General features: G+C 44.7%; 1 protein-coding gene and 1 pseudogene across 11 annotated transcripts in view; both read left to right on the top strand.

The window, feature by feature from the left end:
* The window catches only part of Mroh1 (maestro heat like repeat family member 1), an 88743-nt gene that overhangs the window by 15923 nt on the left and 48976 nt on the right, over nucleotides 1-23844 (top strand). For 8 of the 11 annotated variants that reach the window (XM_023723863.1, XM_023723864.1, XM_023723865.1 and 5 more), the window contains exons 2-7: nucleotides 7442-7530; nucleotides 9780-9854; nucleotides 13037-13182; nucleotides 21048-21179; nucleotides 21612-21774; nucleotides 21984-22082. In XM_023723863.1, the coding sequence (XP_023579631.1) occupies nucleotides 9833-9854; nucleotides 13037-13182; nucleotides 21048-21179; nucleotides 21612-21774; nucleotides 21984-22082 (562 nt within the window). In that variant the 5' untranslated portion in view covers nucleotides 7442-7530; nucleotides 9780-9832. Of the gene's footprint in view, nucleotides 1-7441; nucleotides 7531-9773; nucleotides 9855-13036; nucleotides 13183-21047; nucleotides 21180-21611; nucleotides 21775-21983; nucleotides 22083-23844 lie in introns of those variants that run through there. The other 3 variants (XM_004638880.2, XM_023723862.1, XM_023723866.1) reach the window with 2 other exon arrangements.
* Nucleotides 5898-6692, top strand: LOC105743195 (annotated as a pseudogene).

Below are 23844 nucleotides of genomic sequence, written 5' to 3'. Positions count from 1 at the left end.
TTTTTTTTTTTTTTTTTTTTTTTTTTGTGGTGATGGGAATTAAACCCAGGGCCTTCTGCATGCAAGGCAAGAACTCTTCCACTGAACCACATCCCCAGCCCCATGGTTGTTCTGTTCTTCCTTTTATTTGTTCTGTCTTTCTCTCCTGTCTTCTGCACCTGCTTCCCATAGTTTGCATGATCTCCCTTTATCTTTCAGCCTTGTTTTTATCCTGATCCTTGTTTGTATCCTCTTTCTTTTCTTCTATTTCTCTATTTTTTTCCTTAATGCCTTTTAAATTGTCTGCCCCAAGGCAGACAGTTAGCATATAGAGGACTTATTTACTGCATATAATTTTATGAGGGGTTTTTTTTTTTTTAGATTCTGTTATATAACCACAGATGGGTTAAAGGTGGCAAATTAATAGTTCCCATAGTTTGTCATTTTCAGGACTGTATTTGATGCTATTGTTATTACTAATTGTAATACTCTACCCAATGTAACATAATTGTTCTAATCACTTGTTCTTCCTGGTATACCAAGACTGAGATTACCTAAGGGTCATAGAAAATACTGTGGCACATAGCCAAAGAACCACAGGTTGGGCCAGTGTATTAGTCAGGGTTTTACTAGAGGAACAGATATAATACAAGGAACAGATGTAACATAAGGTATAAAAATGTATAAGAAATTATAAGATTGGGGGCCAGGGCGATGGTTCAGTAGAATAAGTGCTTACCTGGCAACCGCAAGGGTGAGTTCAATCCCCGGTTCAAAAAAAAAAAAAGATTGGCTTACAACGGTCAGCCAGAGTCGGATGAGGAAGCATGCAAAGGGTGTCTGCACACTGGAAACTGAAAGATTCAGTCCCAAGGTCTGAAGCTCACTGCAGTGTTTTGTGTAAACCTGTATCTGTTGGCCAATGGGTCTGCAATGGAAGGGATGGAAGGCTGAAGGATCTGCAGTGAAAGGTTGAAGAATCTGTGACAGAAAGCTGAAGGACCCAAGCCAGAGGCCAAAGAGTCTGCGCTAGAAACCAGGAGATGATGTCTAAGCTGACTGCAAGGACTGAAGTTTCTCTGAGGAAGTGGAACACCGAATCCTTCCTCAACCCTTTCGTATACCCTTTCTGTGCTGAGTCACGCCATGAGCCCAGGTGGGGAACTGCCAAGACATCCAGCCAACTTGACACAATGTATTGACCACTATAGCCAGGTAGGCAGCAAACTTCTCATTCCAACAGATTGAAGAGATGGGGTCTTGCAACAAACTCAAAACCCAAAAAACAATTATATCTGGAAGATAAGAGAAGTCGTCATTTCCTAAGGGTTCTAAATACTACCAATAAAGCAACCTACCATAGGCAATTTACAAACATCACCCAGGAGTTAAACTAAAAAATAAAAGAGAAAATGAGAAGATACTTAAATAAGATGCAACCCCAGATATCTAATTTACCAAAGGCAAACACAGGGTCAATAAGGTAGAACAATCTAAAAGGTACTCACCTCCACTCTGTTTAGTGGTAACAACAAAGCAAATATATGAGGTTCTAGAAAAAAATCAAATGAGAAATAATTTCTCAGATACCTGCAGAGATGTTTACCACAATGAAAACTATGCTTAGTAACTCTAGAGGAGATACAGAGAACATAAAATAAAATAGAGTTAGCAAAATGAAGGGGTAAAAGACAATAATAGAAATCATGAATATGCAACATAGGAAATAAATGGAGTCTATTAAAAGAAATGAAATCTATAAATTCATTAAAAATGGATTCAAGCAGTACCCAGGAGGAAAAAATAAATCCATGGAAAGTATCTACAACAGTATAAGCCAATGTGAGGACAGGATCTGGATGAAGACAAGTTTATGGTTAGTAATTATGAAAAAGAAAAAAATCTCTTAAAAGTGACAAGGGACGGTGAGAAGTAAATCTAGCAGCTACTAGATAATTGGATTGGATTCAATGAAAAAGCAGGAGCTAGATGTGATGTGGTGGCACATGCTTGTAACCCCAGCACTCAGGAGGCTGAGGTGGGGGGTCATTGCAAGTTCAAGACCAGCCTGGGCTACAAAGTCAGCTGAAGATCAGCCTCAGCTGCCTGAGACCCTGTGTCAAAAAGCCAAAAAAGATAGATAAAAGCAGAAGATAGCAGAAATGATATAAAAAACCTTTTTCACAGTTATGGTAGAAAAACTTCCCTGGTAGAGAAAGAGAATTTGATATACAAATACATGAAGCATATAAAACTCTAACTGGCCACAATAAAAAAATTTACAGCTAGGCATATCATAATCAAGATTCCAGAAATTCACAACAGGAGCCTAATATTAAAAGCTGTTAGAGGGGCCAGGGAGATGGCTCACTAGAATAAGTGCTTGTGTGGCAAGTGCAAGGGTCTGAGTTCAATCCCCAGTTCTGCCAAAAAAAAGCTGTTAGAGAAAAGAAACAAATCACTTAAAAAGGAAAGGCCATGCGAATCACAGCAGATTTCGCAGTCAAGGAGAACTTAGAATGAAGCATTTTAAGTTCTAAAGAAATTCAAACCTTCAATTCAGATTGATGTACCCAGCAAAACTATCTTTTGAAAGTGATGGAGAAATAAGATACTTCCGTGTCAAAGAATACCTGAAGAAATTTGTGACCACCAAACCAGCACTCCAAAATGTTTTGTTTTGTTTTTTTTTTCCAAAATTTTATTGATAAACAGCAATGAGACAGTTTCAAATCAAATCGGAAGTACAGTTTCAACAAATAACACACTGCATATATTCTTCTTAGTGGTTAATTGCTGTACAAGATGTGGACTTGAGATCCTATTTACAAACACCATTAGAACAAATCATTCTATTCATTAAGTCCAAAATGTTTTGAAGGACATTGTAGAAAGAGATAACAAGGACTATAACTCCATGAATCCCAGCAGAGGAATCTACCTGGCAAGAAAGTTAAATGGAGTGGGGGAGCAGGAAAGGGGTGAGCCAGTAATGGGAAAATAACATGACAAGAACAAGTCAGTACATATCAGTTGTAATCATCAATGTATCTTTTTTTAACTTTGTGTGTGTGTGTGTGTGTGTAGTGGAATTGAAGAGTTGAACATCATCAATGTTAATAGTTTCAATTCATCAGTCAAAATACTGGCAGAATAGATCAAGAAGCAAGTTCCAGTAATATTGGTATATATAAAAAACACATTTAATTAAAAAAGTCATGGACTGAAAGTCAAAGGATAGAGAACAATACTCCATGTGATAGGAACCCCCCAAAAAAGCGGGGGTGGCTTTTATTTGCGGGCAAAGTGAATTTCAAGCCAAGTCTGATTAAGAGAGATAAAGGTCACTGCATCCTTATAAAGGGAACAATCCAAAGAGGAAAAGATGACAATTGTAAACATAGATGCACCAAATACAGTACACTCAGCTATATAAAACAAATATTAATGGGCACAAAAAATCAGATAAGCACTAATATAGTTGTATTGGAGGATCTCAGTACCCCACTGTCACAAAAAGACAGATCAGCTAGACACCCCCCCCCAAAAAAAAAATCAATGCTAGCTAGTGCAGGCCTTCAGGTCCACTGTTCCCCTCTACTGCTGCATCTCTCTTTGGAGGCCTCTGGGATTACCTGCAGTTACTGTGTGTCAGCAGGTCTGAGTTGCTCCTCTTATCCAGTGAATCCCATTTCAGAGAAGGTGTCACCAGTTGCCTTCTTTGTTGAAGTTTCTCTCTTCACTGTCTTCTATGAGCTTCAGTTTGTGCCTCATATCTTTCCTGGGTCCAAGGGATCCACTTTCTTCTTCACTTTCCTTGAGTTGCTATATCCCATTGTCAGGATGGGGCCTCGAAGAGAGGGTCTTTCCCTTCTACTTACCCTTCTACTATCTTGGTTCTCTTCTTCCCAGTTTACTTTAAAGTTCTTAAATTCAAAGGTGTGACATGGATCTTACTCGGTTAAAATGCAGATTTTGGTAGGATAGTGTTCTTTTCTGTTAGCTAGCGATGATCTGTTTTCTGTTTTCAGATTGTTGGCAGAACTTGGTTCTTTGGATCTATAAAAATGATGTCCCTATTTTTTTTTCCATCTATGAGCTGATGGCCATTCTAATTGTTGTAGCTACCGCACTCATTGTCTCAGAACCTCCTTACTCCATTTTAAAAACCTGCAGTGATGGATTGAATCTTACTTGTGCTTCACATTTCTTCTTCCTATTCTGTCACTTTTTTTGACCCAGCTGGAAAAAGTTTTCTGCTTTTAAATTGTCATAGATTAGGTTAATCTCATTTTCTTTCTTTCTTTTTTTTTTTTTTTTTGCTCTGAATGCCTTCAGGGCAGGTTTGGCTGGCTTGAGTTGTGGGGATCAAACCACAGCAACAGCTTTGTTGAAGCAGCCACTTAAAGAGCAGAGCTAAGGGGCAGGCCCCCTAATCTCATTTTCTTAATCCAGGATCAATTTCTCATCTCTAGGTCTGACTTTTGATCTTATTAGTTGGGTCTTTCTTGTCATGTAAGGGATATTGTATGCACACCAGTTTTGGGTATTAAGGCATGAGTATCTTTGGGACTAAAATTCTGCCATTCCAGTGGTGATTAAAAGTCACTGAGATGGACAATTGAGACTGGGTGTGGTGGCGCATGCCTGTGATCCCAGCTCTTGGGAGGCTGAACACAGGTGGATCACTGAGTCTGATCTACTTAGTGAGACCCTGTACTAATTTAAAAAAAAAAAATTAAAGCTGGTTGTGGTGGTGCACATTAGTAATCTCAGCACTCAGGAGGTTTGATGCAAGTACAAGGCCATCTTGGGCTACATAGTAAGAGCCTGTCTCAAAAAAGAAATAACATAATGAAATTTGGGCATGGTGATGCATGGATGTGATCCCACCTACTAGGGAGACTGAAGCAGGAAGTTCACTAGTCTGAAGCCAGGCTAGGCAATTTAGTGAGACCCCATGTTAAAAAAAAATTAAGAGGTCAGGGGATATAAAATAGCGGCAGAGCACTTGCCTAGCAAGCATAAGGCCCTATATTCAAGATTATCTGAAAAAAGGAGAAAAAAATATCAGCTCACTAAGTACCTGGGGGACCCTCTGCATGTCTCTATAATTGAATGTGTTAGTCAGCTTTGTATCACTGTAACGAAGTGCCTTAGACAATTAGTTTATAAAGAGAAAAAGATTATTCTGGCTGATGGTTTTAGAAGTTTTAGTCCATGATTAGACAGACCCATTGCTCTTAGGCCTGGGTCTGTCTGCAACCAGATTTCTATTCCTGCTGGATAGACATGGGGAGCATGTGGAGGAAGAAAACAAATCACTTCATGGCTAGGAAGCAAAGTAGGAAGAGGGCTGTGGTCTTCACAGTCTCTTTGAGGCTATACCCCTAATGACATAAGGATCCTTCATAAAGCCACACCTCCTAAAGGTTTCATTCCCTCCAGATGGCCCCACCCTGGAGTCCAAGTCTTTGTTACATGGACTTCTGGAATCACCAAATAATAGTGCTGGTGTCTTAGTTATTTTTCTTTTATTGCTGGGGCAAAGTATCTGATACCCAAAATTAAGAAAGGAAAGGTTTATTTAGTTCACAATTTGTTGAGGTTTCCGTGCATAATCAGCTGGCAGAGTGGTACACAGCAGAAGGCAGCAGTTCATAGAAGGGGAAAACAGCAAAACAGCAAAAGCAGAAAGGGAGGAGCAGCAGCAGAGAGCAAGCCTTTCCCTTCCTTTTATTGCATTCCGGCTGTCTGCCCTAGGGAGGGTGTAGCATTCATACCCTTAATCCCACTATTGGATCATGAATTACAAATTCTAGAAGCTGTCCCATGACTGCATGAGGCTTTGGAGGGACACCTAGACCTAAACCATAACAGCTGGTACAGAAATATGCAAGCTCGCTCTGAGCAGCATCATGGTGGTAGGCAAGAACAAGCGCCTTATGAAAGGCGGCAAAAAAGGAGCCAAGAAAAAAGTGGTTGATCCATTTTCTAAAAAAGACTGGTATGATGTGAAGGCGCCAGCTATGTTCAACATAAGAAATATTGGAAAAACACTCGTCACCAGAACCCAAGGAACCAAAATTGCATCTGATGGGCTCAAAGGTCATGTGTTTGAAGTGAGCCTTGCTGGCCTGCAGAATGATGAAGTTGCCTTTAGAAAATTCAAGCTAATTACTGAAGATGTTCAGGGCAAAAACTGCCTGACTAACTGCCATGGCATGGACCTCACCCGGGACAAAATGTGTTCCATAGTCAAAAAATAGCAGACCATGATCAAAGCTCATGTTGATGTCAAGACTACCGATGGTTATTTGCTTTGACTGTTCTATGTTGGCTTTATTAAAAAACGCAACAATCAGATACGGAAGACCTCTTACGCTCAGCACCAACAGATCCGCCAGATCCGGAAGAAGATGATGGAAATCATGACCCGGGAGGTGCAGACAAATGACTTGAAGGAAGTGATCAATAAACTGATTCCAGACAGTATTGGGAAAGACATAGAAAAGGCTTGCCAATCTATCTACCCTCTTCATGATGTCTTCGTCAGAAAAGTAAAAATGCTGAAGAAGCCCAAGTTTGAATTGGGAAAACTCATGGAGCTTCATGGTGAAGGTGGCAGCTCTGGAAAGCCTACTGGAGATGAGACTGGAGCTAAAGTTGAACGAGCTGATGGATATGAACCACCAGTGCAAGAGTACATTTAAGATCCAGATTTTTAATAGTGATAAATAAAGTCCTATTTGTGGAAAAAAAAAAAATGTGCAAGCTCTTACCACTTTGGAATCTGTTGACGCTCCTGTCTTCCTGTTCTGTTTAGGTGCCTTTCCAGCTTAATCTTGAACCATTTTGAGATCTGGATACTTTTCAGCAGTGTTTGGGAACAGTGGAAGGACTTGTTTCCTGCCTTTAAGGGTTCACTGGCCTTTGTTCTATGAAGTTCATTGTCCCCAGAGCTTCATTTTCATGTGTCTGGTTTAGTTCTTCAGTTGTTCTGGCTAGGAGGGCAGTTAGTCCCACACTCCAGTATGGGTTGGGGCAGACAGTGCCTGGTGCTTGTTCCCTTCCATGTGATTCTATCCAAGTTGGGTAAGAGCCACAAAGGCTCAAGTGTGGGTCCTCTGCCCTGGGGTCTGGGCTGGGTTCACATTTGGTTCTGCTGTAGTTTGGAGATGGTCAGCAGTGGCTTTTCACAGGAAAATCCTCTGTCCTGGCTTCTCCACCTCATTGGCTCAGCCCAGGTCTGAGTACTTGGGGTTTAAGTTCCACATCATCCCTGCTTTCACCTTTAAGAACATACTCACAGGCTCTAGCATCTTCCACTGTGCCTCTCATACCCTGCCTGCCAACCACTGGTGTATTGAGTCCTTTTATGGGTTGGGCTTGTCTGCCTTGTCCTTGCTGTGCCACAAATGGAACATGTGTGTTTATTTCCTGTTTTACTTGTTCCTTTTAGGTGCCTTCCAGGAAGAAAAGGGCAGTGCTGTGCTGATGCCACCATTGTCTCTGTATGCTTCCATCTTTCTGGATCTCTGGGAGCTTCTGGTCTGTTAGCTTTATAGTTTTTGTTTTTTGTGCTCTTATAGGATCCACCCCTCTGCAAGCCCTGTACTGGAAATTGAATGGTGGACTTTCTCACACACACCCAACTTTTTAAATTTTTTTTGAGACAAGGTCTTGGTAAGTTGGTTATTCAGGGCTCAAACTTGGAGTTTTCATGCCTCACCCTCTTAAGATGCTGAGATTACACATATGGACCACCATACCTTTCTATTCTTTTGGTGGGGGGCAATATTCTTTTACAAACATGAATCATTTTTGTCATTTCATTGGGGCTTTTGTGAGATAGGCAAATGCTTGGCATCAGTGAGGCCCACACCCCTTTTTTGCCATGCTAGCAGTTGAACCCAGGCTTTACATATGCTTGGCAACATTCCTAGCACTGAGCTACTTCTCCAGACACTTTTGAATTTTTTTTTTTTTTTAATGATTGTTGTTGTTTCAACTTTTTTTAAAAAAACAAACAAAACAGTGTCTCACTAGTAGTTCTGGCTGAGCATAAATTTACCATGTAGCCAGGCTGGCTTTGAGCTTGCAGGATCCTCCTAGCTCAACCGCCTAAGTGCTAGGAAAACAGGCATGCGCCACCAGGCCTTGCTTAAATTGTATTGTGAGACACGGTCTTGCTAAGTAGTTCAGGCTGGCTTTGAACTTGCCATCTTTGTGCCTCAACTTCCTGAGTAACTGAGATTACAAGTGTGTGCTACCATGTCTTTTACTACATCTCTCCCCTTACTGGGGATTAAACCCAGGGTCCTCATACTGAGCTATATCTCCTCATATTTATTTATTTATGAATAAGATAGGGTCTTAACTATATAATGTAGGCTGACCTTGAACTTCCTTATGTACCCCAGGCTGGCCTCAAACTCACACTGATCCTCTTGCCTCAGCCTCCTGAATGCTAGGATTGTAGCTGTATACCAGCATGTCCAGCCCCCCCCTTTTATTTTTAATTTTGAGGTATGGTTTTACTAAATTTCAAATTGCCCAGACTAGACTAGAGAATTCCAGAATCCTCTTGCTTCAGTTTCCCTGTGCTGAGATAATAGGTATATACCATCTTACCCAGTTTTTCCTTTTTCTTAAGGTGGTCTCTTTTTGAGATGATCTCACTGTGTGGACAGGCTGATTTTGAATTGGCTCTGTAGCCTAGGAAGCCTTCAAATTTCCAATCTTCCTTCCTCAACCTCTCAACAGGTGAAGAAAACAGGCTTATGCCCCCATACCCAGCTCCAGCCTGCCTTCTTGAATTAGAATTCTGGCTTGTTTAAAATTCTTTACCTCCCCCAATTTATTTATTTATTTATTTTTTAATTTTTTGGCGGAACGGGGGATTGAACTTAGGCCCTTGCGCTTGCCAAGGAAGCGCTTATTCCACTGAGCCATCTCCCCGGGCCCTATTTTTTATTTTTTATTTTTGTATTTTAGGGAAGGGTCTACAGGGTGTTCTACAGGGTGTTCAGGGTCTCACTACCAGATCAGATTTGTAGTGATCTGCCTGTTTACAGCCTCCCAAGAGCTACCTCCCTAAATTAATGCTTTTTTTTTTTTTTTGCTTTGCTTCCTTCCCATTTGTGAACTGCCCTGAGAAATATCCTGCTTAGTCAAGGGTGAATCATAACATCTCTTCTTTATTTTTCCGTTGAGTATGTTGGGAAGGAGTGAAAAATTACAGGTGATTGATGGTGAAGATAACAGTGGAATCATCAGAGAACAGAGGACATGATTGTCAGAGTGAAGCTAGATGTCATGTCAGTTGTAGGCCTGTTGTCTCTCTCATCTTCCAGGTTTTTGGAGAATTTGATATAGGACTTGAATGGGACACTTAATGGTAAAGAGGCAGAGGCCTTTTGCATTAGAGGGATTTTGTCCTCTGAGACCATGTATGCAAGTAATATTTTGTGGTGGGTTTTGTTTGAGAGCTGTGATGCCATCTGCTCTTCTTGGAGGAAAGTGCTTTAGATAGTGGAGTGGCCACGCTTTCTAGACCTCAGGGTTGCAAGTTACACCTGTGCATGAGCTCTGGCCTCATCTCAGGCTCAGGGATGGAGGGAGCTGGAAGCCACTGAAGATCAGCAGCTTTCTCCCTCTCTGAATGGCTCAACCACCTGTGGCAAGGATATTCCCCAGGACAAATTCCTTTAAATTGTGTTTTGTACAAAATAGTACCTGCCTATGAACTTAGATATTATAGAATCTTATGTATTAAATCCTCTATTTTGTTATTCCAGGTTGGAGAAGTTCTCCAAATTCATACAGGGTGAGCACAGCTGAGACAAGAACAATGACTGAGTCCTACATGAAGAGTGAGTATGGGGCTGGGGAGATAGCTTAGCAGCACAGCACCTGCCTGACAAGTGCAAGGTCCTGAGTTCGATTCTCAGTACCAAAAATAAAGCCAGGTGTGGCTCATGCATGTCATCCCAGCACTTAGGAAGCTGAGGCAGGAGGTTTGTTGTGAGTGTGAGGCCATTTTGCCCTACACAGTAAATTCAAGGCCAGCCTTGAACTGTATAGCAAAACCCCATCTCGGAAAAAAAAACAAACCAAACACAAAAACAAAAAAACCCCACAAAGAGTATGAAAGACAAGCACATAAGGGCATAGCTTGCATGGAGCCTCCACTTGGCATGTGGAAGCCTTAGGTAGTCTTAGAACCCAGCAAACACATGGTATTCAGGAGTGTGGTTTACAGGAAGGTCAGTTGAATAATCATCTTTTCTCTGTTTATTGAAAAGAGAAACAAGTCCATTTGGATAACTACATGAAATACCTTAGCCTGGGTAATTTATAAATCGTAAAAATTTGCTTCTCATGATTCTGGCAATCAAGGTCAAGGCACTAAGAGGTTTACTATCTGGTGAGGGCTGCTCTCTGTTCCCTAGATGGTGCCTCTTTCTATATCTTATGGGAGATAGGACTAGGCTCCACCCTTGGCCCTCTGTAAGTCACTAATGTTGTGCATCCTGATGGTGGTCACTGACCAGAGGCCCATCTTTAAAAACCATCACGTTGGGGCCAGGGAGTTCTTAGTAGAATAAGCGCTTGTCTGGCAAGTGCAAAGGCCTGAGTTCGATCCCCGGTTCTGCAAAAAAAAAAACAAAAACAAAAACAAAAACAAAAACACATCATGTTGCAAGTTAAGTTTCAGCATGAGTTTTCATGGGATATCAGGCCATGGCAGTTAGTTCATATAGAAGCACAGGAGGCAGGGTTATTTCCTCTAGCTTGCTCAGCAAGCTCAGAGTGCAGGGATCCATGGGCCTCTGTGCCTTTAGCACTTTGTACATATCCCCTGGCGGACCTAGTGTCCAGTCTAGCTAGCTACTGCTTCTCCAGAGAAGGTCAGAAGTTCATGGGGCTGGTGAGATGGCTCAGTGCTCTAAAGCACCTACTTGGAAAAAGCTTGGCAAAGCACAGGGACCGCGGTTCAATCCCCCAGCACCACATGCCAGCCAGCCCCGCCCCCAGGTGGGCTGAGCTGGCCACACACACACACACAATAAATAAATAAATGTTAAAAAAAAAAAAAAAGTTCACTGAGGGTTATCTGTGTACATTGGGGTCCCTGCACCCAGGAACTTCATCTGAATGGGATGAGTTACATCTGTAAGTTCCTCTCAAGCACTATATTCTGAGCTTGAAGAACACTGAGAGGCCTTGAACTGTGTAGGGGGATTCACAGGTGGAGATGGGTTTTGAAGAGGAGTCTAGATATTCGTGGGTCTGGAGAGCCAGCAAGGGCTGGGTAGAGAAGACCCATAAAGGTCAAGATGAGAGATGAAGACACTCTCACAAACCACAGAGACCAGGCTCCTTGACAGAGGCAACCCTAGGGATGTCTGTGAGGGCCGCAGTGGGTTGAGCAGGTTCAGATGTACTTTAGAAGGTTTAGGTTCTGCTTACTGTGTTGAACTTGGTCTTTGGTACATGCAGATCTTATTAATTGAATCAGCCTTTTTAACTCCTAAAATTTAGAATAGAGGGTTCTTAAATGTCCAGCTTTTTTTTAAAAAAAAGTCCAGCTTCTTGCTCAGGAAGGAAGTCCTCTCAGAAGGGGAAACTGAGTTGTACTCTGGTGCCTGTTACCTTCTGTACTGTGGCAGTAGGCTGTTCGGACATCCTCACTGGTGGTGCATGCAGGGTATGGCACTGGTAGAGCAGAGGGCCCAGGACATCCCCAGCCCAGCCTGGAGGGTCTTATGGTGAGTAGGGTGCTTGGTTAGTACGTGTCTCTTGGATGCCTGGCCTGCTTTTTGCTGAATTCAGGGGCTGGTGAGTACTATGTTTGCAGAGAGCTATGCATGTGTTGGTTCCTAATTCACACTTGGTATCACTAGGCAAGAGTGCTGGGGATGGGAATCATGATTTTATGCCTTCATTGCTTCCAGCATCCCCAACTCTGTCTAGGCACTATGTGTAGGAGGAGTTCGGTTCAGGAGGATACCCTGTCTGAGGCCAGACCCTCAGGGAACCTTCTGGGAGAGGCCATGTCTGTGCAACTTCTTTTTGGAGCATGGTGGCTATGTGGATCTAGCTGGGTGTGAGTTGATGTCCTTGTGGAAGCCCAAGATTGTGGTCATGGATGGAATGGCATGTTCCATGTGGGAGGTGGGCCATGTCCTGTCTGACTCACTGCCTTCAGGGCTGAGCTATATGTCCTAAGTTGTCAGCTTCTCAGTGACCATGAGTCTGAGCTCCACAGCCCTGTAGCTGCCCAGAGCCCTGCCACAGTACAGGCTGGCTGCTGAGTTGGACAGTTTGTCCAGAGTGAGACTGGGGCATATATATAAGAGCAGTTGCAGGTCATTATGGCTGACCAGCAGGCATGACGCTGTGCAGGGTGGTTGGGTCTGCTAGGCCCTGAGAGAAACATCAGGCTGTGATGAGACCAGAAAGTGCTGCCTCTTGTCCCAGAGTCTTTTAAGTCACTAATGTTGTGCACCCTGGTGATGGTCAATGCCCAGAGACTCAGATAGTGAAACTATCACCTTGGGAGTTAATTTTCAGCATGAGGTTCAACATGTTTGTTTTGTTTTTTGTTTTTGTTTTGGTTTTGGTTTTGTTTTTTGAGACAGAGTCTTGCTCTGTAGTCCAGGTTGGCTTGAAAACTCAGTAGTCCATGGGGCTGGTGAGATGGCTCAGTGATCTAAAGCATCTACTTAAAACAACCTTAGCAAAGCACAGGGACCGCGGTTCAATCCCCTAGCACCACATGCCAGCCAGCCCTGCCCCCTGGTGGGCTGAGCTGGCCACACACACACACACACACACACACACACAAATAATTAAAAAAAAACAACAAAACACAACTCAGTAGTCCTCCTGCCTCAGCTTCCCAAGTGCTGGAATTATAGGCATATACCACTTTGCTCGGTTTCAACATGAGTTTTGATGGAACACCAGACCAGAGGCCTGCATGGGGATAAGAGCTATAGTGGGGCAGGAAACTCTGGGCCTGTGTGCTGACCAGGCTTTGTTACTGCAGGACTGTCCTTTGCCCTTCTTGATGCGGTCACCGACAAGGACCCCGCAGTACAGGAGCAGGTTTGCAGTGCTCTTTGTGCTCTGGGGGAGTTGCGGCCGGCAGAGATGCTCCGTGCCTGTGAAGAGTACCTGAAGAAGCATGACAAGGTACTGCCTGTGAGGCCAGTGACTAGTTTGGGAGGCAATGGCCAGTTAGAGGCACAGGGTGGTGCAATCTAGTCTCTTGGCAAAACTGCCCACCTGACTCTCTTGACATTGGTATTTGTGGACTAGGACCCATTTAGTCTTGTTCCATGTGAACTATGCCTGTATCCCCCATGAATTAATGGTCAGTGTTTGTGAGTAGAGGATGTTTGCTGTCCTCTTTTATTCACTCAATGAAGACTGAGTGCTCTTTCTGCCCAAGGAAGGGAAGATGTTTCCCACTTTTATTAGCTCAAGTTGCAGGGGCTTTGGCAAGGGTTTGAAAGTGTCCTTAGGACCCTGCCTTTTCCTAGAGTGCTTGTCTAGGTAGTCTGTGGCTGGTCAGAGAAGCTGCCCCCAGGAGGGAAATAGGACCTGTGATTCCTTTGAGCCCCATGCTTTTTTTTTTTTTTTTTTTTTTGAGGCAGTGTCTCTCTAGCCTGTAGTTCAGGCTGGCCTTGAGCTCACATTGTATCCCAGGCTGGTCTCAAACTCACAACGATCCTTCTGTCTCAGCCTCTCAAGTGCTGGAATTACAGGTGTGCACCACCATGACTGGCTCCCCGTGCTAACTTAATGGAGCCTTGGGAGGCTCCAAATTCTCATTTTGGCCCTAAAGGATATCAAGCTGCTGGCCTGGGGCTCTCATGCCCCTGGATTTCTGCCTTGTCCTGGCCTTTGGCACAGTGATCCTCTCTGAGCAAATGTCATGTTGGCTCTCTGCTGTCTGAAATTATGTTGTACCTTTCTTGGTTTTCCTTGTGCATGGTTTTGTAGTTTCAGAAGACCATCATTTTGTTTTGTTTGATACTTCTTTGACACATGAAAAGGGTTCTCTGTATAAATAGGATGTCAGCTGCTATCCTTTGAAGAATAGCCCTGTGCCTTGGGGTACCTGCCAGGGATATTGCTTCAGTTTCCCTGTACTGAGATAATAGGGAGCCGGGGAGCTAGCTCAGTAGAATAAGCACTTGTCTGGTCAAGCACAAGGTCCTTAGTTCAAACCCTGGTACTGAAAAAAAAAAAAAAAAGATAATAGGTATATACCATCCTACCCAATTTTTTTCCTTTCTTTTCTTTTTCTTTCTTTCTTTTTTTTTTTTCCATTTTTTCCCCAATGGAACTGTGTCTGTGACATCTTGTGTGTGTGTGTGTGGGTGTGGGTCTCTCATCTCTCCTGCATGTTTGGCCCTTCATGCTTGCACAACAGCAGAGGCAAGCTTGTTAGGAGGTTGACTGAAGCTGTAAGTATTCACAGCTCATCCTAGAAGCTGTTCCCCTGCTCATCAAAATTCAGGTGTCTGCCTGTAGCTCCTCTTTGGGCCTTAATTGAGCCTGGTGCTTCTTTCTGTCAGGGCTGGCTACACCATGGTTGGGGCTAGCATCAAGGGCTTCTCTAAGTGCTGTTATATACCAATAACATGGTGATGTAATATATACCAATATCAGCGTCTGATAGTCAATCAAGAGATGAGAAGACTTGCCATCTGAGGAGGTTGCCAGAGCATTAGTGGTGGGGCTGTAACACCTGACCATCTGTGCGGTCCATAGCAGGCCATGTTTACTTATGGTTTTCAGTCCTTGCTATTTCTGATATCACCTTTTTTTTTTTTTTTTCTTTTTCTAATGTATTGAGTACAAGGTCTACAGAGTCTCACTACGCAGATCGGACTCGTAGTGATCCCCTTATTTTCAGCCTCCCAAGTGCTGGGATTATAGGTGTGTACCACCATGCCCAGTCTTAATCACTGTCTCAACATGCCCTGGCAGCAGGGCTGTCACAGCTCGCCAGAGATCAAATCCCAGTTTCTGCATCTGCTTAAGCAGGTGTTTCAGTCTGCTGAGCTATCTGGCCAGCCCCTGATTTCAGCTATTTTCTACTCTTGTTGATTTTGAGTTTTCTCTTTTCTTATCTGTAGTGCTAGAAATTGAACTCAAGGCTTTGCACAAGCTAAGTAATTACTCTTCCAATGAACTACATCCCAGGCTATTTTATTTTTTATTTTTTGAGACAGGGTCTCACTATGCAGTTCAGGCTGGCCCTTGAACTCACTGTGTAACCCAAATTGCTCTTAAATTTATGGCGATCCTCCTGCCTCATCCTCTGAAATACTGAGATTACAGGTATGTAATCTTAGCTTTTATTTTGAAATGTTTTGCTAATTTACCAGACTGGCCTGATACTTGTGATCCTTTTGCCTCAGCCTCCTGATTAGCTAGGATTACAGGCATGTACAACCATGCCTAGTCCCTATTTATGCTCTTTTAACAAACTTAAAAAATTCTCCCTTATCATTGCATGTTTTATTGGAGCTCTGATTCTGATCCTGATCTTACAGGAGGGTATGGCTGTCTCCCTGACTCTTACGCTGGCTTCTCCTGCAAGCTGCTTCCAGAGATCTGGGCAGCTGTTTCCAGCTTCTGCTGTTCACTGTATCACTGCATTTCATCTATTTGCATTTTACTTAGCATGCACATTTGAAATCTCATAGATTCTCTTTCCAAAAGAATGGGAAAAATAGTAGAAAGTCACATAGCATTCTTTGTGTGAGATGCTGATAGGTGTTTTGGGACATACATGTTTTTTCTAACTGTCAACTCGTCAATTTTTTTTTTTTTTTTTTTCTCGGAACCAGGGATTGAACTCAGGCCCTTGCACTTGCCAGGGAAGCGCTTACTCTACTGAGCCATCTCCCCAGCCCCTGATGGTTTAAAAAAAAAAAAAAAAATCTGTTAGCATTTTAATGAGCCCCCTGTCCAGTGGCTTCAAGCTACCAGGACACAGCCTTCCAACACCCTTGATGTTTTCCTCAGCTCTTCTGCTGAAGAATTTGGCTTTCACGATGACAAGCTGCTTTTCGAGCTTTCCCTTCCCAAGAACTTTGTAGTAGCCCGATCATACTACATCAATGATGGTAGCTACTCCAGTTTTTGCCAACATTTCCTCCTGTCTGCTCACTGACCAGTGTCCATAATTTATCAAAGTGGACAGTTGGGCAGAAGCTCTGGTTTCTCTTTAAGTGATAATGCCTCATACCAACCTTCCCAAAGATTGGGTGGGCCAGGGAGATAGCTCAATAGAGTAAGTGCTTGCCTAGCAAGTGCAGGATCCTGAGTTCAATCTCTGGTTCTGGGGGAAAAAAAAGAAAAAAAAAAACTCAAAGTAATCTGGGTGATATTTGTCATATATGTTAGAACCCAACACCAGAGCCAGCCAAGTAGCTCAGCGGATTAAAGCACCTGCAAGCAGGTGCAGGGGTAAGGGGTGGGGTGGGGTGGTTTCAGTCCCGGGGCCTGCTGTGCTGGCCCCGCACCCAGGGAGTAATGAGACAGCAATTGAGACTGGGTGTGGTGGCGTGTGCCTGTAATCCCAACTCTTGGGAGGCTGTAAACAGGCAGATTAAGTCTGATCTAGTAGTGAGACCCTGAGCACCCTGTATACCCTTTCCTAAAATACAAAAAAAAAAAAAAAGGAACCCAACATCAGAATATAAGCCCATGTTGTGCCGGCCCTGCCTCCGGGGCATGCTGAGATGGCAACTGAGACTGGGCCTGGTGGCACACACGTGTAATCTCAGCGTTTGGGCATGAAAAGAATCCAATCTGTGTAGTGAGACCCAGTAGACCCTGTACTAAATACAAAATAAAATAAAAATAAAAGTAAGAGAATATAAACCTATATGGGCTGGGGAGATGGCTCAGTACCCTAAGTGCCTGCCTGACATGCCCAAGGTCCTGAATTTGATCCCCAGGACTGCAAAAGAAAAAAAGAATATAAGCCTTTGATTCTGATTCAGCTGGAGTGCAGACTTTGGTCCTGGATTATTATGCTGGATTTGGAGATAGAAATAAACTTAATTTCCCCTAGTGTAGCTATATGGCACAATATACTTCTGTGACCAAATGTGTGGTTTGTTTTCCCGTATACCAAATAAGCAGTAGTCCTACAGTAGATATCAGCTGGGCATCTTTGTACTCAATTCCATTCCAATGCTATCTACTTGTAGTAAGCATCTGATCCTCCAGGTTGAGAGCTCAGTCCCCAAGACTGTCCCTGATTTGAAGAGTAGAATCAAATCTCTAGCTATGGGTTGTGTTTCTGTACCTGATCAACCACAAATTAGAGTTCCCACAATCTCCTCTTCAGAATAGTGACTGAGTTGGTTCAATTAATTTGCTAAAGTGGCAAATTTATAGAATTCAAGAAACACTTAAGTTTCCTGGTTTATTATCAAGTGTATGATAAAGGATGCAGATGGGCATCAGATGAAGAGATACACAGGGCAAGAGTTGTGGGAGGTGGTGTAGAGGTCCCATGCTTCCCTGGTTGTACCACCCACTGGAGGTGGCTATTTGGAAGCTCCCCAAACCCTGTTCTTTGGGGGGTTTATGGAGGTTTTGTTATGTGGGCATAATTGATCACATCATTGACTGTTGGTGATCCACTCAACCTGTTAGTCCCTTTTTCCTCTCCCTTACCTGGAGGTCAAGAGTGAAGCTGAAATTTACTAACCTCTAATCCTGCCTTAATCTTTTTCCAGTAACCAGCCTTATCCTAAAGCTGCCTAGTGCCAGCAGTCCCAGCAACCACATTATTAGGCTTGTGGTTTTTGTGTGTGTGTGTGTGCGCGCGCGCGCGGAACTGGGGATTGATTGAACTCAGGCCCTTACACTTGCCAGGGAAGCACTTATTCTACTGAGCCATCTCCCCAGCCCCTACCACATTATTAGGGTACAAAAAAGTTTGGAGAAACCAAGGACTTCAGAATCTTGTGCCAGGAAACCAAACAAAAAACAAATATATGTGCTTTATAATATCACCTTGTACATGAAGTTAAATTGGAATCTACTAAATTGACCAACCTTTACACATTTCATGTTGTGACTTTAGGGATGGGCTGATAGCCTTGGATGCAAGGGATGAAGTGACCACCTTTGACCTCTGAGTCACATGGTGAAATATGGATTGCTCAGTCATCTACTTAGCCCACATAGCAGACTCAGTCAGGTCTGTGGAACAGCTCCATGGGCACCTGGCAAAATGAGAACCACTGAGCTGGAACTTCATGTGCATGGCTCTGGTCCTGTCTGGTGGTGAGCCAGCCTTGAGCTTGTCCCTCGGTTGTGTGCCTCCAGCCCAACAAGGCAGGTGCAATCAATACCTCATTATAATGCCTCCTTGCTGCGGTCATGTCACTCTGTGTAGATCCAGGTGGGGCCTGATAGAAAACAGCTTTTCACTGTCACGCTACTTGGCTTCTTTGCCCTGGACGCTTTGAACAGCAGTATAAAATGGAAAGCAAAACTTGTCTTTAAAAATGAGCACCCAAGCCAGGTATGGTCATGCATACCTGTAAACCCAGCACTCAAGAGGCTGAGGGAAGGGGATTGCCATGAGTTTGAGGCCAGCCTGGGCTACATAGTGAGTTCAAGGCAAGCCTTGCAGCCTAGACTACGTAGTGAGACCCTGTCTCGCTTCCCCGTTGCCACCACAATAGCAGCCAGGAGTAAAAGCTAGGACATTTTTATTTTCTTCAGTTGTACACCATGTTCTGTATTTCCACAGCTTGTCTCATCTACCTTCAGTTGGGAGGAGGCCCTGCTTGGCCTGGCAGGGTGGACCAGGCTGGGACATGTGCTGATGGGTCAGCATGAGACAGTTGAAACAGCTCCAGAGCAGAAGTGCTACACAGCTGTTTGTTTTTTTTTCCCCAGGGTTTTTGTTTTGCTGTTTCTGTTTTAAAAATATAGATTCTTGGGCCAGCAAGATAGCTCATTGGACTAAGTGCCTTCTTAGGCAAACACAGGGACCGAGGTTCAATCCCTGGCACCACATGCAATGCTGGCCTCACCCCTGGGTGCACTGAGCTGGCCACTGAGACTAGGCATGGTGGTGTATACCTGTAATCCCAGCACCCTCAACTGGTGCATCTTGGTGGGTGAAGAGGGTTAGGCAGCACATGCCAACTCAGCCAGGGGCATCACAAACTTCCTCTTCTCTTCCCAGCTTCACAGGAGGCTAAACAGGAGGATCACTATGAGTCTGAGCTGCATAGCAAGACCCTGTACCAAATACATAAAAAAGTAAAAATAATAAATAAATGTGGATTCTTTGATTTTTTTTTTTTTTTTTAAACAGAGAAAGCATCTTATCTGGGTCCAGGGTCTCTGGGCGTAGAACCCATCTTGGTTTTCTGGCCCCTGCTGCCAACCTGTTGTAAGCAGACATGCCCCCAACTACTGAGTAAGCCTGCGAATTCAGGGCCAAGGTTTTTTTTTTTTTTTTTTTTTCCTCCCATTTTTTTTCTAAGAACAAGGCAAAGATTCCCCCTAAAGAGTCCTCATATGTGTAGGGAGAGTTAGCAGTCAAGAAAGTCTACCTGGTGTTCCTAAGAGCAAGAGCCAGAAAGAAGCTCAAAAAAGTTGGTCCAGATTAAGTGGGACTAGATGTTCTGGCTGCTTTATCAGCTGTATGCTTCCTAGCTTTCAGTGATTCTGGTAAATACAATTATGTCAATTCATATTAATTTTCTGTTCTTCCTACAAAATCCCATGGGGGTATGCCAGCTGTGGCATTTTTTTCTCATCCTTGTAAGCCACTTCTCAGCCACAGCCCTGGAGGTAGGTCTTCCTGGGGAAGGACTTCTCCAGAAATGTCTCCACCTGGGAAGGTTAGAAGTACAATTTATCTTTTAAGCTAGGGTTTAAATACAGAGTTGCCTGCTGAAGCTGGGAGGAGAAGAGGAAGGTTGTGATGCCCTCTGGCTGAGCTAGCATGTGTTGCCTGACCCTCTTCACCCACCAAGACCCACCAGTTGAGAGTGGCTGCCCTCTCATCACTGAGGCACCAGTGATCAGGATGGAAAAATCTCATGCTGAAAACACAAAACCCAAGGCAGTGTCCTATGAACTGTTGGTGTCACTAGAGTTGTCTGTGATCTATACTGGCTGTTTCTAGGAACAAAAAAGCCATCCACTTGGGGGCTCAGAGATAAAGAATGATTATATACAGCTTGTGTGGTAAATACCAGTGGCTCGCAGTTCAGGGGACCTTGGGGTAGTGCATGGCTTTCTTCACCAAGCTGTACCATTTGTCCCTTGTGGGCTCGTCTGTCTACGTGCAGATGGTACTCCTACCACTCCCCTTCCATGGTGCTAGGCTGTCCTGCACTTGCCCCTCCTGATACCACTCTGTCCAGGGCAGGCTGCTCTTGGGGGGTATCACTGCAAAGCACCTGGTCCCCCAAGTAGCTAGACTCTTTCAGTGGCAGCAGCCAGCCTGGGCCTAGATATTCATTAGGACCACTCCACTGTGCATCCCTGCGAGTCTGGGCCTTCCAGCATAGGTGGCCAGCCACATCATTTTGAGATGGTTTTGTTAAGTTGTCCATGTTGGGCTTGAACTTGTAATTCTCTCACCTCAGCCTTCCAGAGTACTTGAATTACAGGCATGTACCTCCATGCCCAGCAGGTGGTGGCGTGCTTATAGCATAGGGAGGTGTCGTGGGAGATAAGCACAGTTCTGGCTATAGAGGCAGATGAAGAAAGGAGGACTTTTCATCCTTGAGGGGAGGTCTGGATAGAAGATGCAAGAGGTCCCCAGAACTTCTCTTGACCAGGAGGTCATGCTGGTTACATGAGGAGAACAGGAGCCACTGGCTCATCTGCTTGTTGCATTTATTGCACAGAAGGCACTCACATCAGTTGTGAGGGCTCACAGGAGCATGGTATGTGTCCTCCCTGTGTTTCAAGTGGGACGTTATATGGTGCTAATGCATGTGGAGTGTCTGGGTGCTCACTTTTTTCCTTGGGCCTTGTTGACTTCTCAGTTGGCACATCCATACCGTGCCGTCATCCTGAGGGCCATGGAGACAGTCTTGAGCAGCCACATCCACAAGCTGGACAAGGACACAGCCAGTGCCATCATCCTTTTGGCCTCCAATGAGATGACCAGGACAAAGGTAGGATCTCTGGCATGCAGGCTTACCTCTGGTGGGAGGGAACCTGTTTTCTTTGGCCTCTTCCTGAGAACAGCAGGAATGGGCTGACTGGCTTGGGCAGCAGAAGCCCTTTGGTCCTGTGCACACTTTCCTGGGGTGGCAGGCAGTCATCCTATAATTTTTAGAGGCAGACTGAAACAGCACAAAGTACCTGAATTGGTATTGCTCAACCTGGCTCTTCAAGTGCCTTCGTCCATCCCCCACCTTGTCACCCTGACTACATTCTCACAAGTGTGACTGGCCCTCTAGAGAAGGACTGTGGCATGGTCCATCTCACTTACACTTACTGGGGAACCTGAAGTGGGGTGGCTTGTCCTTGTCCAGTTGAAGGCAGAATTCTTGTACTTCTTGAAAGGATTTGGGCAATCTTTCTCATGACTCTTTGGGGCTCAGGAGCTGGGCTGTGACTGGCAGCAGGCTGCGAGCAGCGTCCTGGTGGCTGTGGGAAAGCGGTTCACCAATCAAGTGATGGAGGAGGTACTCAGCAGGTTCCAACCTGGACTCCTGCCACACTGCTCTGTGCTGCAAACCCTCTCCAGCCTCTCAGTGTCCAATGGTAGGTGCCAGCTTATCCTGGGTCCTTTTGTTTTCCTGAGTACGTCTTAGGACCTCTGAGGGGCCCCTGGGATCCCAACCTCAGCAATTCTGCCACCTACTCTGGCCAATAGGTACTCTAAACTGTGCCTTTGGATTCTGGGCCATCCCTGTCTGGTGGCAGAGGCTTGGGCCAGTCCTGCAGCACTTGTGATGGCCTTTCTTTTTCAGCGTTTGGCATGGTCCCCTTCCTGCCATCTATCCTGAGCACCATGCTGCCCATGCTGAGTATGGCCAAGCAGGATGCGATGAGGGTGATGTTCTGCTGTGGTAAGAAGACTAGATGTGTCTATTTACCTTCTTTACTTTCTCTGTCATGGGTGCCTGTGTGGGTACAAGAAGTACCTGCTTTGGTGGGTGCAAGTGGCCTGGAAGGTACAAGAAGACAGACAGATAGTCACAGTCAAGGTCCCCTTCAGCTGAGCCACTGCCAAGGTGGAGGGGCCACATTTCACAGTGGCAACCTCTATCCTTTTGTTGCTGCTGTCTGTTGTTGGGGGCCCCCAACTCTGCAGATCTCCAGAGGCCTGGGTTGTGAAGAAAATTCCTCAAAGCAGTACTTTCATCTCCTAGCTGGCAGTAACTATCCACTGACAGGCAGTGCTTAATGTCCTCCTGCATTCAAAGAGCAGTGCCTCTGTGGTCTGTGTTTGTCCCCTCTATCTCTGACAGAGGACCATGGGCATGATGCAGTATGACCTTGTGGTTTCAGCTGAAGCTGGTATCTAGTAGTGAGTGAAAAGGCTCAGTGGAAGGCCTTTCTGTGGGAGAGGAGCAGAAGGAAACTTGGCAGACCTTGGGCTTTCTCTGTTGCTAGCTTCCTTTGATAGCAGGACTGCTAGTTTTGAACCTGGCAGGAAGGGGCACGCATACCCCAACAGGATTTTCACAGCCACAAGTCTTAGCTTCATTCATCTCTACCCCTCCTGGACTGGGGTGTATTAGAAGGTTCCTTGATTCTTCCCCTGGAGGCAGAGTTACATGTGTGACAATGTGATAGAGACCTGGTTTTGATATAGAAGGGTGACAGGGGTGAGGAGTAGCTTAGCACTTTGGGTTGCAGTCCACTTTGGTCCTGATGGCTTTGGGGCTGGGGTCCTGCCTCCCATCACAGTGATGGAGCCCTCAGTGGGGCTTCAGCTTCTGCTACCCCTTTTTGTAGTCCCTGTACTCTAATCTTTTCTTGCCCTCTTCTCTATGCCTTCATCTTTGGGTCTCCCTCTTACAGCCTTTTCCTGCTTATGTTTTGAGGGAAGGCTTCAGGTTTTAAAAATCCCACTTGATGGGGGCCTGCCTCTTAGCTCAGTTCTTTAAGTGGCTGCTTCAACAAAGCAGTCAGGCTCAGGTTGCTGTGGTTCGATCCCCACAACTCAAGCCAGCCAAACCTGCCCTGAAGGCATTCGGAGCCAAAAAATAAATGATAAATAAATAAAAATCCCACTTGACCTAGTTTGGTCTGAACATAGGTTTCAGACTGAACAGAGACCACCACCTTGTGTGCAGAGCTTGGGTAAATGAGCCTGTGAGGGTCACATTGCATATGCTGGGCACTGGTTTTTGCCCTCTTGCTACAGTCCTCAGAATTGCCTATCACTGTTCCTTCCACCCTTGGAGTTGGATCTGAGGCTGACACTGGCCTGCAGTCTGACCCTCCACCATGCCCACAGTGTGTTGCACTAGTGTGCCTACTTCCTGCTGTAGCAGGTGAGCATAACTTGTGGGGACTCTTAGGACACCCACATATCTGGAGTGTTGTTCATACAAGTGGTGCATGCCCTGTTTTCCATAGAGGACCCTGTGATGCTGCAGCCAGAGCAGCTTTAGTTAACCCAGTAGGGTCTATGTGGACTTGCATGAGGCTTAATGGAGTGTGGGGTATTGTCATAACCAAGGGCAGAGTTGCTGAGTAGAGAACAGGTTTGTAGCCAAGTTGTGGGAACTTCGATGAGCTGCCCGCTGCCTTAGAGATGCTGAGAGAACTGGCCCAACTATGTCCCACCTGTCTGAGGGAAGTCTGATTAATTAAAAAAAA

This window comes from Octodon degus, unplaced genomic scaffold (genome assembly GCF_000260255.1).
Source record: "Octodon degus isolate 3935 unplaced genomic scaffold, OctDeg1.0 scaffold00104, whole genome shotgun sequence".
NCBI classification, from domain to species: Eukaryota; Metazoa; Chordata; class Mammalia; order Rodentia; family Octodontidae; genus Octodon; species Octodon degus.
The sequence above is the reverse complement of the archived record's forward strand: the minus strand, read 5'-3'. Positions and strand labels throughout refer to the sequence as shown.